We start from the raw sequence: 14,983 nt of genomic DNA, 5'->3' as shown, positions 1-14,983 counted from the left end.
ACAACATATTCACACCGACAATAATCCTTACCTCGACTGGTTTAAAAATAACCTCACTTCCATATTTTGAGCATGAGATTTACCCCCCCCCCCCCCCCCCCATGTGGCAGTGTGAAGTCAGGGGGGCACGTCGCCATCTTGGTTTGTAAAAACAGTTCATCTTTTTTGTGCCGTTTTAAATTTCACCACAAAAAATCCTTCAGTCATTAGAAAAGTCTGATTCCTAATTGACGTAATCCCACGTCACTGGCGTCAGATTAGAGTTTTATTTTCACTTTAAACAGGAGGACGCCTCCCATCGTCGCGTTTTTAATCATCACTCAGAAAATCTGTTACGTCTAAATAAAATTCTGTTTTCCAGACATGAAGATGACCTTCACGTCCACACTAAGCACCTCGCCCACTGTGAACAAACCTTTTTTCTACATCATTCTGATTGTTTCTTCTTCTCTGCGTCTCAGTGGCCACCAGCTGGTCTGACTCATACGTGTGTGTGTGTGTGTGTGTGTGTTAGTGAGTGTCTGCAGTCCAGGCATGACTTTGAAAGGATTAAAGAAGATGAGCCGCCTCGTTCCCTCTCTGCTCTTTGAACGAACATCCGAGATGTTTCGGTGACGTTCTAAAGATGCTGGCGCGGCTTGCAGTTGCCTAAAGGACGTTGGAATAAGCCTCTTGAAGCTTTGTAGCGTGACCATCTTCCACTCAAGCCAGCGCGGTGGCGAGCGCGTCGTCGTTGCAGGGTGTTTTGCTGACGCGCTCAGTTTGGCTGATGAAGTTCCTCTGACTGCACTCACTCCTCTTGCCCTTCGTCCCAGGTTGGCGGTGGAGGTACGAAGACACACACGAGCCGCGACTGCTCTCAGACCAGCGAGGCCTCGGCTAGTCATAACTCTGTGACTTCCAGCGGGTTCTCGGACAGCGAGTCGCCGTCCTTGTGGCGATGCATCGGGGTGGACTTGGCTGACTCTGTGCGGGCGTTTCGCTCCGAATACAACCCCCCGTCAGAATTGAGACCCTCTAGAGAGCGTGCCAAGGCGCGCTGGTCGTCCTCTGGCAGGCTGTTGAGGTCAGAGGTCAGGAGAGTGCCAGTGCTGCCGTGGACCACGTGCACACCGTCGGGCCCTTTCAACTCCACAGGAAGCTTGTGCTTAAAGCGTAGAGGGCTGTGATCGCCAACCATGCCCAGATGCTCTTCCTCGTCCAGATCACTCTGGATGAGCTTTAGGAAGCAGACACCACAAAGAATCTGATTAGAAATAGTGAATTATTACCACACCAGACAGTTGAAGGCAAACCATTCCAAACAGAAAGTAGGAAGCATTCACGTCAGATTCAAGGTGGTGAAGGGGCAGGAGTTGCATCAGAACAGGAAACAGGAATTTAGAACGTGATCTTGGAGACGAGCAGAAAAGCTGCAGCAGCAGATTCAAACAGATCACCCGATTATTCTTGGCCCACCTCTGTGACTGATGACTCATCCCCCTGGCTGTGGGACGCGGTGACGAGCCGCGCCGCCAGGAGCTTTTTCAGCCTCAGGTAGTCATCCAGGACCACCTTGAGCAGGGAGCCCTGACAGGATGGCAGTCGGGATCAAACAGAATCTAGGAGACAGTCTACCTCACACATCCTGACTCACTCACCGTCCCACACCTCACACCGTTTACGTCTGAATGATTGTAAACAGAAGTAGGTTTGGGTGTTGAGATTTGTCATGAAACAGCTTAGTGTCCTTAAACATTCAGAGCCTGAATGTTTGCTAGCTTTGAGCGAACATCGATAGGACGACCACATCTGAGCGGAGTCGTAAGTATCGGTGATTTAACTCTCTGACAGGAGATTCCTGTTGACACTGTCCTACATACGGAGGTAATCTCATTTGATACCGTCGCGATTTCCAGTAAATCATAATGAGCAACTTTGCCCACACCTGGTGTCCCAAAGGGACAGTCCAGTGTTATTTGTTCTTGCCGTTTGTAAGTAGGTACATTTGGTAATTTCTATCTCTGTCATTTACTGACGTGAGGACCCTTCCTGGCCGGGTCCTGGACTGCAAAGACCAGAAAAAAAGCGGCTAGCCTTCACATTTATTCCTGCCCCTACTCCAGCGCATATCTTCGTCGTGCAACCACGATAGTGTTGATCTGAAGTTAAAACTAACTTAGCAATAATAGATGAAGAACTACAGGATGCGCCATACTTATTTGCTTGCTTATAAAACACAAACACTTAAAACTAATCTTATCCAGCATCAGCCGCCATTATTACAATGACTCCTGGGAGAGTCTTTACCGATGAGGATACACCCGGCCCGTATAGAAAATTTGGGGGATGCATTCGAAGAGTGATTCTGAGTGTCCTTTGAATCTGGACAGCCTTGTCACTTTGCTGTGACGTAATCGGCCTTGAGTACGTGGAAGGATGCAACCTCTGGATTCTAGGCCTAGTTCACACGTAGCCGGGGTTTTTGAAAACGAATATCCGCCCTCCAAAAACTTGCATCCACTCCACCTCGTTTCAAAACAAAACTGTCCACCCGTACCCGGATAAATACGTTGTTAAGGACATGCCAGACCTGTAGGCGGCAGTACTTCCCCCGTTCTTAACCTCGTCCTTCGTCTGTGGTCTTCCGCAAGGAGCAGTAATTCCGCTTGCAAAAACAAACAAGCAGAAAGCGCTTGGACAATTGATAAAGCGAGCGCAGCTCTGAGGGCATCCATGCTGTTGGCTAGTGTAAACACAGGTCGCACACGTGATGTCAGCATTTTTAGTCGTGGAAAGTGACGTTGCGGACCTTAAAACTCCGGTTTTGTCTGTCCACACGCAGACACCCAAAACAGAGAAAACGCAGATCTTCACTTTGGCCGGAGTTTTTAAAAAGATCCGTTTTCGTGTGGATGACAGGCCAAAACGTAGATATTTTTCTACGTTTTGGCAGATCCCCGGCTACGTGTGGACAGGGCCTCAGACACACCCAGTGTATCTTTTAGAGTTCTCACCTTAATAGGCCCTTCTCTCATAATCTGGCCCAGTTTAGCAATGTTGTCATACTCCTGAATGGCTGCCCTCAAGTAATGATCATCCTCAGGCCTCGCTTGAGGCTCTCGACCAAAGGTGCCCTGTAAAGACAATGTACACATGGTATGGAGGCACCTCTGAGTGTGTCCACATGAGCAATGATGGCTCAGGGGGATATAAAAGATGTATGTTGGTACTGACATGAGTGCGTGCGGGACTGTTCCACAGGTCAGTAATCTCACTCAGGTTCTCGGGAAGGTCGTCCTCGTGGTCGGCCTGAGCAGCTAGCTCCAGGTTGCGACAGAACGGGTCCAGCCACACAGGATTAGCTCTGGGTTGTATGACAGCAGAACGTTATAAGATGGAGGAGGCTTTCATTGGCTGCAACAAACTAAAGAAAAGTTCACCCTACAGTTAACTGAGCTTTGCGTAACAAAAGCCTGGAAACAAACAAACAGCAATGTATTATTTCTGAGGTTATAATAGTTTTTCTGATGACATCACAGAAACTACAGGTAAATAAAGTACTTTGCTTTTTATCTTGAACCCGTTACTTAAAGAGCAAGTCACCCCCAAATCACTTTTTTTTTGCTGATAAACTATATAAAGGAGTGTCTAATCGTGCTGCAGACACGTGTTGTCAATAATTTGGCACTTCAGTGCATCTTAGTTAAAATTTAAATATTCTGCCTAAAACTGGCAGTGTTGCGCCGTCGTCAGGGAAAAATTCTGCACTGTATTTGAATTTAAATCTGCCACCGCTATTGGCTAAGAGGTATGCTATGATGTCATCTGGTATATTATGATGTCATAATGCCATTGTGAGCCTGTGTGTGTGTGTATTTGTTAGCGGCTCCGCCCTCTCGGTCTGCCAAGCAACAGCATTTGTTGCATTTTTCAAACATGAAGTGGGAGTGAAGTAAGTTTCTTGTAGGGGGTGACTTGCTCTTTAAGTGTTACCTTACCCCTCGAAAGAGTATTTATTAGTGTTGGGCATGTCCAGGATGTCCATTAGACCCTGGTTTCCTGTATGGTAAGAAAAACAAGTTTATCAGTCCCCTCCTACACTTCAGGAAGCAATGACTAAAAAGGTAATAACTATAACGGAAACACGAGCCAGATTCTAAAAAACTGCCCCGTCTGTCACTGAGGCAGCCTTCCTACCTGTTGAACCTGCAACGATCGCTTTAAGCTTCCTCTCATGTCTGCAACGCAAGAGAAACGAGAGGAGTCTACAACACTGATTCTCCAAAGGAAATGTGCAAGCACAAAAATATCTCACACTCTTCGGTAATGCCAGTTCATTGTCACAAACAAAATTCCCGCCAAGCACAGCAGCACGGCCAGGATTATGATGACCAGCTGTGAAAGAGGGAAATGGAAGGAGAGCTGAAAGCCACCACAACAAAATCACATCGTGTGGACGCCGCTCTGCAGACCTGTAGGGTGGAGATGTCGTCAGGCATTTTGTCACTAACAGCAGGCTGAACATCCACAACACTGTACGTCCTGAACAAGCTCCTCAACTGCTCCTTGTTGTCGTCAATCATCTGGATTACTCTGCAGAATGAGAAACATCAGAGCTAAGGTCCACCAACTGCACTACAAGACATTGTTTTCTGAGAAACCGTGCGATACGTTCTGAGCTGCATATTTATGCTGAACATGAACATTTCCTTCAACCATCCTCTCCTGCATTAGGCACAGAACGCAAATAGGCGGGAGAACGATCGGGTTAGCAAAAGCCAGATTCTTTTAAGTCGCAGGGAAATGTGCAACTCATGGCCCCGCTCACCTTGGGAATGCAACAGGCTGGGTTGATTTTGTGGCCGGGAGGCAGCAGAGAACATCTATGCTAGTAGAAGCTAACCATTAGCAACTCCACTATGTGGTGAAACACATTCAGGCTTGTGTTTGTGGAGATAAAACATCAACGTAGCATTTGTTTTTTTTTTACCCAAGAAAGAAGGGTGAACAAAGGCGGCGTTGCTGTTAGCCAGTCCAAGGAGAAATGTTTGCATATCAACGAGTAAAACTCATAATAGTCATTCTTCTGCCCCGCCACCCCTCTGAGTGAAGCCTCCTTTGCGCCAGACGTGAAAGCGGCGTGCATCGCAATAGCTGCGTTTTACCGCAAGCTCACTTCCAACCGGGAGCCTTTCAGACGCGAAACACAAACGAAAGCGTTCCACGCCACTGGCCCAGCAAAGTCACGGGAAAATTTCAACACCACGCCTGATTTCAGAAGTCCACACAAAAACAGGGAGAGAGGTCGCTGCATGTATCCAAAAAGATATTCGGTTCAGTTTCTGTTCCGTTTAGATCGACTATGTACGTTTATCTGCGTGTAACTTTTATTTTGAAAGTTTCCAGATGTTTTACGCTGCTTTCGTGTTTGACTTCCTGTCTGGCCCGATCTAAACTGTGGGGTTTGAAGTGTTGGAAGCAAATCACATAAAAAAAAATACTCTAAATGTAAAGATGGCATCCCTTCGCTTCTGGGACACTTAACCACCGGTAGAAAGGAACCCGTCCACTAAAGCCGACTGCCAGTGTCGGTACAGGATCTGCTCGGGTGCAAGATCGGTTCGGGGTCCGTCGGCTGCCGATGACGTCAAAGTAGTTGATTGGCTGAACATGAACCTTACGGAATTACGCAATCACGTTACGTTGGTCCAGGCAAATCTTTCTGTTGGAAAGATGGACAACTTTTACAAAGAAATCCATCATTACCTCTTTGAAAATACACTTTTAGCATAGAGCTGCATGTATATTAGGGCTGAACGATTAACTGCATGTGCAATTAAATTGCGATGTGACAAAAGGAGATTTTCTAATCGCAAAGGCTGCAATTTGGCAGCGAGTGGTTAGCGCAATGCTAATATACGTGGAAAAACCCATAGGAATGCTAATGCTAATATCGCCGATTACATTCTTACAAATTATGAATTAGAAATGTGCCAAATGATTACATTTGGAGTCTAATAGAAAGTAAAACTACCATCAATCAAATAAGTACAGACAGGAATTTTAGTAAAGCCAGAAAACTTTTTACTCCAGAGTTTTGGCTAGCAGCTATGAGCGTAACTGAACTACGCATGGACAAGACGTCAAAAACTCTAAACACAAAATACTTCAATAAACGGGACACACTTCTTTCCTGCAAATACAATTTCACAGGTGTTGCTAATACCTATGATCCTTCAAGGGATGTGCTCAAAGAGGAGTTCAACATTATGAATAAAATATAGTGTTTTATTTTACAAATACCATTATAAACACAAACTTACGTCGTAAGAAACATTATTTTAATAACGAAACTGCTAAATTCTTTCCAACAGTATAGATGTGTAGTGTATTTTGTCCGAGTGGGTTTGCCGTACTTTGACGTCATCGGCAGTCGAAGGACCCCGAGCCGATCTTGCACCCGAGCAGATCCTGTACCGACACCGTCGTGAAGTATGTTTCGCGGCCCGTTTAGCGATGCTTTCACGTCAGGTGGACGGGAGGCTTAACTTCTAACACCAAAACTCGTGCTGCAGAGCTTAAGGGATTCATTCATACTAAAGACCACAGCAGATTCGTTGGAAAACCAAGTAAATGGGACCGTTGATAACCGGAGTACGTAAGTAATTATGACCGAGTGGATGACACACTGGGTAACTGTAGTAAAAGCACAAAACTAGAAGACCTGTCAACGCTGAGGATGGTGTTGGTCTGGTTGTTGACTACATGGATGAGCATGTCCGTCTGACCGTAGCTCACTCTGCCCTTTTTGTCCACGTGGAACTAAATATTATAAAAGCCAATAAAAAATATCATTAAAAAACAGGAACAAAAAAGCAGAAGAAGCAGTAACACACACAAGCCCAACCTGGATGTCATCCAGGTTAACAATGGCTCCAGTGATGTTAGACAGCAGCTTAACGAAGTCCTCCTTGTTGTTACGAACAACATCAGGTATCTCGTTAAAGACTATCTTGACCCTCTGGTCGTCTCGGAGGATGTAGATGTTCACGTTGGCGGTTGCACTGTGTCCAGCAAGGTCACAGGCTAGAATCTCAAGCTGAAAGTAGCCAGGATTGAAAGCCGTGAAGAGGTCATAGGTGCGAATAACTCCATCTGACAAACCTGTGGACAGAGAAGGAAACTGGTCTAGCAGCTGCTGCTGGATAGTTTAAAGTTAGAGTCTGGGTGTGAATAGCAGCCGCACCAATGGTGAAAACGTTGCCCACATCCTCACTGCCGTTGCTTTGGGTCTGGAAGTAGCGGATTGTGACGATATGATACTGAACCAAGCTGTTGTTACCAATGTCGTTGTCGATGGCCAGCACTCTGATGAGATCTGATCCCACTTTGGCATTCGCTGCAACTCCTGGAACAAGAGCAAACGGGAAAGATTCCTAATGGTTTCACACAAACCTGCAACAACATGAATCACCTGCGGTGTATTCAGCCTTAGTGAAGCGTGGCGTCTGGTCGTCGATGTCCTCCAGTTCAATTCGGACTTCCAGCAGACTCGGGTCGAGAGCTGGGTTCAAGGCTTTGGCTTGTAAAGACCTCTGACCTTTGGGAGGAGTCCAGCTCTTGTTGCTGGAAGCCTTGATGATGATGGTGTACACTGGAACAATCTCCCTATCCAGAACTTTGAGCACCCTCAGCTCTCCTCCTAGACTTAGGCCAAAGTTTCCATCGTCGTTTCCTCCTTTGAGAATAAAAATGTTGTATTATTCTCAAGCTTTTGAAGTACTTGATGCGATGAGATGGTGTTTCACCCGCCCCACCCTGTGCATGCCAGGTGCTGCACATTAGCCACCTGACTGAGGGGCATTGTGAGGTGGATCGCTGCCTCTGTGTGTCTCTGTTCTTCTGCTGCTCAGCGTGCAAGGACACTCTGCTGTCCTGTCTGGTGCAGTCTGGCCCTGCTCTGAGAACGTATCAAAGAAACTTCTGGCTCGCCGGATCAGTGTGTACCACGCCAGCTCCACAGCTGGAACAGCAAGAACATAATTGCCCACCTCACCGGTAATGAGGTTCAGGGCTGGGGGCCTGCCCGGTATCTATTAATAATTTATGTATTTTCATTTATTTTTATTTGTTGTGCATGAGCTGCATTATTAATTTGTTAGTGTTTAATTTTGTTTTGGTTTCCAGTGAGTTGTTTTGCATGTGTATAGAGCTCCGGGAGTTGACGTCACTTCTCCCGGCATGCAACAGTTCAAATCAAAACGGCGCCATTTGGCAGGCAGAAGCCGGCAGCTGGACTATTTGTTATTGTCAGAAAACTCAATCAAACGGGAAATATGGTAGATTCCTGTTGTGCCCCAGGATGCAGAACAGACGCGGACGACATAAGGAATGAGCCATCTACAGGATTCCCCAAGATCCGGAGCGCCGCAAACGTTGGATCATTGTAATGAAACGCGCTAGTGACCGGGCGAAAATGAAGCTGTGGGATCCCGAGAGTAAAGGTTTTCACTTATGCAGCGACCACTTCATATCAGGTACTTAAACCGTTAAACCGTTCGACTCCGACGAAGTAAAATCCAAGCGGATCCCGTTCATGGTTACATCCGTGTTTGTTTACCTTTTTTGCATGCCAAAATGGCGCCCACTAACTGAGAGTCACGTGGGGTCCGGAGCTCTATAGCGTGGGTGGTTGAACTATGTCTGCTCAACAACCAAGCGACTTGTTTACGCCAGTGAACAGCAGCAGGGAGAACGTAAGCTAACGTCCGTAAACTAGTTAACTCGTAACTTTTGTAAATACTGCTCTCTATGAGCCCACCTAGATGTGCCAATCATCCCACAGGTTAACTGGACTTGAACCTGCTGAAACCAGGCCAAACTGGAAAAACAACCTCTGTCGCCACTTTTCTTCCGCTCCTTCCACCTGTAATTCAGTTACTTCTTCTGATAACTGAAATGGACTTGAACTAGAAGCAGCCAGGCTAAAGATCACCAACAAGACGTTACTTTTGTTCAATACTCATTTTGCTCACTGTTTTGTATTCTTTTGCCGCCCAATATGGTGGACCCACGTGCAAAAGGTCAATTGTAATAATAATAATGGGGGTGCTACTGTCACTTGTTTGGTTGATACCGGTTACATGGCCTCTACATTCACAGAGAGCTGGTGTAATGGTCTTGGTATCCCATACACTGGCTATTTGGAGCTGAACGCCAATCTATATGGCAAGATGCTTCCATTTTGTGGTTAAACGTCTAATATTGGTTCTGGGATTCTGGGGATGAGTATCATTCATCCGATTTATCAAAAGCTGTTTGGGGCATTGAGCTGTTCTTTTCTTTCTGTTCTTTGGGGCGACGGTGGCACATGAGCCAAGTGCTCGCCCCGAAATTGAAAGGTTGCAGGTTCGAGCCCCGCTCAGTTTGTCGCTGTCGTAGTGTCCTTGGGCAAGACATTTAACTCCCCTTGCCTGCTGGTGGTGGTCGAAGGGACCGGTGGCGCCTGTGCTCGGCAGCCTCGCCTCTGTCAGTGCGTCCCAGGGCAGCTGTGGCTACATCGTAGCTCATCGCCACCAGTGTGTGAATAACTTGTGTTGTAAAGCGCCTTGGAGGGCTCCAGGACTCTAGAAGGCGCTAGATCAAATACAGGCCATTTACCATTTACCATTTTCTTGACGTGTCAGCAGTAGTACAGTTTGGTCTGGTTACAGAGGGTCTGCAGTAGAGTTACCAGACAGCCAATAAACTGGTTGGTGCTGTGAGGGTCCAGGGTCCCCGAGGGGTGGAGGTCATAAAGCTTGTTGTTGTAACAACCAGGTGCCCAGTGAGCAGCAGCTGGCATGCACAGAGTGGGGAGGGTGAAACACCATCTCACCATCCAGTGTCCCACACAGTGGGCAGATTATCTCTCTGATCTAGAGGATTAAGAAGTGTGTGCTAATCTGAATGGACATAAAAGTTCTATTTTATTCAAAACATGCAGCATGTAGACGTGTTTCATGGAGACTTTATTACCGGCGATGAAATAATAGACGATGGCATTGGACCTCTCGTCTGCGTCCACAGCTCTGCTTACGTTACCCACCACGGTACCTGCAGGAGACTCCTCACGCACCGTCAGTGTTTGGTAACGCAAGGCACCAGGCTGTAGTGTTCACAGGCAAGAGTAAAGCATGAAATACATCATGTAAACAACTTGGATGTTTATTTTCAGATTAAAAGTCAACACTCACTGGTGGTTTGAGGAAGACAGGTTCATTATCATCAATATCCAGCAGCGCCACCTGCAGAGGTTGTGTGGTCTCATAAGGCACCGGCTGACCCAGGTCACGGGCCACAATGATAAGCTGGGGGGGGGGGGGGGGGGGTCATGTTTACCACCGTTAAAATGTGTAATTTTATCATTTTGAATCTCGAATCTGCAAAGAAGCAGTTGACTCACGCTATAAATGGCCTGTTTTTCTCGGTCCAGCTTCACAGTGGTGGTGATGACCCCAGTTATGGGATCAATGTGGAAATTTTCCCAGTCTCTGTTTCCCGCTCCTGTCGGCAAGAAGGCGTAGCGGACCTCTCCATTCAACCCAGCGTCAGCGTCTGTAGCATGCACTTCGTAGACCGGTATACCTGGAGGCTGCTCCTGCGGGACAGTAAAAGGGGGTTTATGTCAATTCAATGTCACATGAAATGTTTTAGAGGCTGAACATGGACCAGGAGCCCCGGCCATAACAAAGCCCTGCAGTAGAGAGACTGGCTCATCATGCCAGCTCGGCCAGGACATAACCATTAACGAGCTCTGTGCTGATTGGCCGGTTTACCCTGATGGCTCTTTGACTCTGTGTATAGTATCCGGATAGCTCAGTAGGTGAGCTATGGATCTATTTGGCCTTCATTTAAAGTCTGGACGTACTTACACAACATTCTTCTTTGTTGTTTTCCTCTCATCTGAAAAAGGACGTTAGCAGAAGCTTGGGCGGTTGTTTCGGGGTTAGCATTACTGCCACCAACATTCGTGTACTGCCAATGTTAAAGCGGGTTGGGTCATACAAATTTAAGGTGATGTTTCTATGCTTATGATGTGTTGTACCCGCCATTACAACATTAGATCGGAGACGATGCATGCGTTTTGGTGCGTTTGATACCCAAAAACAAGGTAAATGTAGTTCAGGGTATCTGCAGGTTTAAGGTAGCCAAATTTAAGACTTTTTAAGACCTTTTTTAAGGCCACTTTGACCAAATTTAAGCTACTTTTGAAATTAAATTTAAGCTATAATTTCTAGCTATTGCCCGGAACCGGTGCTAACCACATTGCAAAAGTGGGATTAGCCATCCAGTTACCATTAAACTTGCACTTCCCCATGGCACAAGCTCCCACTAGCTTAACCAGCTAATGTGCTCATCTAAAATTGGTCCCCTTTCACAACCAACTGAATGTGTACGGTTCTGCTTATGCCAATTTCATACACAAAAAATGCTGAATACTAACTAGAAATTCACAAAATTTAATAGAAACAAAATAATTGTGTTTTTGGGGTCTTTGGTAATTTAAGACCTTTGGAAACTTTGTTTAAGGATTATTTGTCATTTTTAAGGATTTTTAAGGCCTTAAATTCGGAAAAGCCAATTTAAGACTTTTTAAGGACCCGCGGATACCCTGTGGTTTTGACTTGTAGGACCCCTTTAAGGAGGACTTCCTGCAGCCGTGGCAGGAGGTTTTCTTCTATACCACTGCAGTTGCCATGGTGAATGAAGGGATCTAGTGATGATGGCTTTTTATTGGCTCGTGCTCCCACTTGGTGTAAGTAAGTTCAGAATTAACGGATAGGTCAAGAGTTTGTTGAACCTTCTGCCAGGAAACGCCCTCTGGGCTCCATTAGCAAGAGCAAGCAGCTTGCGTCTGAATCACAAGTCACAACAAAACCATCTTTGGATCTGACGAAACAGGACGTAATATACAGTGGTCACACGGCCACCTAAGGATGTGACTTTTCCACATGAAACAATTTCCAAGACAAAGAAACAGCTTCGTGTTGAAAAGTGATTATTTTCTCGCTGAGGCCTAGTCCACACGTAGCCGGGGTTTTTAAAAAACGAATATCCGCCCCTCCAAAAACTTGCATCCACACCACCTCGTTTAAAAAAAACCTCTGTCCACACGTACCCGGATAAATACGTTGTTAAAGAGCAAGTCACCCCCAAATCAACTATTTTTTTCTGATAAACTATATAAATGCTTGTCTAATCATGCTGCAGACACGTGTAGTCAATAGTTTTGCACTTTAGTGCGTTTTAGTTAAAATTTAAAATTTCTGCCTAAAACTGTCAGTGTTGTGCCGTTGTCAGGTAAAAACTCTTCACTGCATTTGAATTTAAATCTGCCACCGCTATTGGCTAAGAGGTATGCTATGATGTAAACTGGTACATTATGATGTCACAATGTCGTGAGTGTGTGTATTTGTTAGTGGCTCCACCCTCTCGGTCTGCTAGGCAACAGCATTTGTTGCATTTTTCAAACATGAAGTGGGAGTGAAGTACGCTTCTTGTAAGGGGTGACTTGCTCTTTAAGGACATGCCAGACCTGTAGGCGGCAGTACTTCCCCCGTTCTTAACCTCGTCCTCCGTCTGTGGTCTTCCACAAGGAGCAGTAATTCCGCTTGCAAAAACAAACAAGCAGAAAGCGCTTGGACAATTGATAAAGCGAGCGCAGCTCTGAGGGCATCCATGCTGTCGGCTAGTGTAAACACAGGTCGCACACGTGATGTCAGCATTTTTAGTCGTGGAAAGTGACGTTGCGGACCGTAAAACTCCGGTTCTGTCTGTCCACACGCAGACCCCCAAAACGGAGAAAACTCAGATCTTCACTTTGGCCGGAGTTTTTAAAAAGATCCGTTTTCGTGTGAAAAAACTCCGTTTTCGTGTGGATGACAGGCCGAAACGTAGAAAAATATCTACGTTTTGCCAGATCCCCGGCTACGTGTGGACAGGGCCTGAATGTTGTGAGGGAGCATTTATAGATATGACTAGAAACATCCAGCTGACGTAGATACCTCAGTGATGTGGATAATGGTTCCATTAGCTGGCCTGACAAACACGGGTCTGTTGTCATTCACATCTATGACGATGATGATCAGGTCTGCAGTGCCCGACAGAGGAGGACGTCCCTGATCCGTGGCCACCACGGTAAAATTGAAGCGCTCCCACGATTGAAGCAGACGGCGAGAACGCACCAGTCCCGTGACTGGATCCAGGGTGAATGTATCTAAAAACCCAAAGAGAAAACAGTGCTCCACACAAGCCCTCACTCTTTCCACCAGTTCTAGATTTCACGTTCGTACCTAAACCTGGTCCGAACATGCTGTAGAACACCACGGCATTCTGTCCTTCGTCCAGGTCAACGGCAGAGACCGTTATCACGGACGTCCCGCTGGGCTCGTTCTCAAACACACTGGTGTTATACACACTGGCCGTGAAGCGTGGCCGATAATCGTTGACATCCAGAACTGTGACCAGAACCTGACAGGTCAAGAACACAGATTAGAGGTCAGAGTTCAGGACAGGAGACAGAAAATCTGTTAGACTTCACTTCATCAATCAGAATGTAAACGAGTCACAGAAAGGTTGTTGTTGTTGTTGTTTTTTACAGAACTGCACTGACCAGCTCAGAGGCCTAGTGGTAGAGTGTCCACCCTGGGACTGGAGATCGGGTCGTACCAAAGACTCAAAAGAAAAAACTGGACCCAATGCCTCCCTGCTTGACACTCCGCTTTAAGGGGTTGGATTGTGGGGATTAAAACTCTAATTAGTTCCCGAGCGCAGCCAGAGCTGCGGCTCCCCGCATGGATGGGTCAAATGTGGAGATGAATTTCACCAGCGTGTGCTGACTAATAGGACTTTAATGTTACGATTTTGGGAGATTTTACCAGATAATAAACTGAACGTGGTGATGTCATGCACTCTTTAACGTCTGATCCGATGAAATGTTTCAGAAACGTGTGGGCAGTTCGGAGTTCTTTCACCCAAAGTGTGCCCCTCACAGCTAACGGATTCCTGGTTGTCTGGCCATCAGCTCTGACTTTCTTTAAGATCGTTTGACCGTGTCATCTCTCTAAAGTGTCCTTAGGTGCGAGTGTGTGTGTGGTTGTTTGTCCTGTGTGTGTCTCTGTGTTGCCCTGCCCTAGACTGGCAACCTGTCCAGGGTGTACCCCGCCTGCATGCTCGGAGACAGCTGGTGATGGGCACCAGCCCGCCCGCGACCCTGCGGGGATAAGCGGCTAAAGAAAATGGATGGAGGGATAAATTTGACTCCGTTGACCCGTCTTATTAAAATCATAGTTAGGACACACTCGTGTTTACCATGGCGACCGACCATAACAAGCCAGCTTAAAGACCAAGTTCACACATGATCAGTGGTTTCTAGTACAAAGGAATGCCTTGTGAATTGATCTATAAGTGGGGGAAAAAAGCTCTGGCGCTCTTATTTCAGGACCTAGAAACGAGCCAGAGGAGAGGTGAGCAGATGTGGAGCTTAATTTCATGATATTTGGATACCTCTCCTCTGATTGGCTAACAGCAACATGACTACCACTGAGTGTTCGCTCTGCAACATTGATGTTTTATCTCCACAAATAACACAAGCCTGAAGGAGTTCTGCCGTGTGGAGTTGCTAACTATACCGGTTAGCTTCTACTACCCAACGCTGGACGCTAAACCAACTGCTGCGTTCTCCGTCGCGAGCCAAGATGGGCGAGGCCACGAATGCTATTTTTTTTTTTAACAGAGTGGCTTTTGTAATCTGAGAATCTCTCCGTCTATTTCTGAGTTTCTGAGAGCTGGCTGCTCTGCACTGGCTCCCGGTAAAATATCGAGCTCAGTTTAAAATCTTAACTCTCGTTTATAAGGCCCTCCAGGGCAGTGCCCCCTCGTACATTACTGCGCTTTTGAACAGGTATGCTCCATCTCGGTGTCTTCGCTCAGCCGAGCAGGAACTTCTGGTGGTCCCCCG

The 14,983-nt window shown here is 46.5% G+C and overlaps 1 protein-coding gene across 2 annotated transcripts in view; it reads right to left on the bottom strand.

The window, feature by feature from the left end:
* Window positions 1–668: 668 nt before the first annotated feature.
* cdh23 (cadherin-related 23) overlaps window positions 669–14,983 on the bottom strand; it is a 405,629-nt gene continuing 391,314 nt past the window's right edge. Inside the window, exons 52-68 of one of the 2 annotated variants that reach the window (XM_070542163.1) lie at window positions 13,317–13,494; window positions 13,029–13,240; window positions 10,427–10,621; window positions 10,218–10,331; window positions 10,000–10,129; window positions 7,457–7,720; window positions 7,229–7,390; window positions 6,890–7,146; window positions 6,707–6,804; window positions 4,455–4,575; window positions 4,298–4,377; window positions 4,180–4,220; window positions 3,981–4,041; window positions 3,217–3,346; window positions 2,997–3,116; window positions 1,459–1,569; window positions 669–1,219 (exon numbers count right to left, since the gene is read on the bottom strand). In XM_070542163.1, coding sequence (XP_070398264.1) covers window positions 884–1,219; window positions 1,459–1,569; window positions 2,997–3,116; window positions 3,217–3,346; window positions 3,981–4,041; window positions 4,180–4,220; window positions 4,298–4,377; window positions 4,455–4,575; window positions 6,707–6,804; window positions 6,890–7,146; window positions 7,229–7,390; window positions 7,457–7,720; window positions 10,000–10,129; window positions 10,218–10,331; window positions 10,427–10,621; window positions 13,029–13,240; window positions 13,317–13,494 — 2,610 coding nt within the window. In that variant the 3' untranslated portion in view covers window positions 669–883. The remainder of the gene's footprint in view (window positions 1,220–1,458; window positions 1,570–2,996; window positions 3,117–3,216; window positions 3,347–3,980; window positions 4,042–4,179; window positions 4,221–4,297; window positions 4,378–4,454; window positions 4,576–6,706; window positions 6,805–6,889; window positions 7,147–7,228; window positions 7,391–7,456; window positions 7,721–9,999; window positions 10,130–10,217; window positions 10,332–10,426; window positions 10,622–13,028; window positions 13,241–13,316; window positions 13,495–14,983) is intronic. The other variant, XM_070542162.1, reaches the window with a different exon arrangement.

Source organism: Nothobranchius furzeri, chromosome 12, assembly GCF_043380555.1.
Source record: "Nothobranchius furzeri strain GRZ-AD chromosome 12, NfurGRZ-RIMD1, whole genome shotgun sequence".
In the NCBI taxonomy this organism is placed as follows: Eukaryota; Metazoa; Chordata; class Actinopteri; order Cyprinodontiformes; family Nothobranchiidae; genus Nothobranchius; species Nothobranchius furzeri.
Note: the sequence above shows the minus strand (reverse complement) of the source record. Positions and strands in the feature narration are given on the sequence as shown.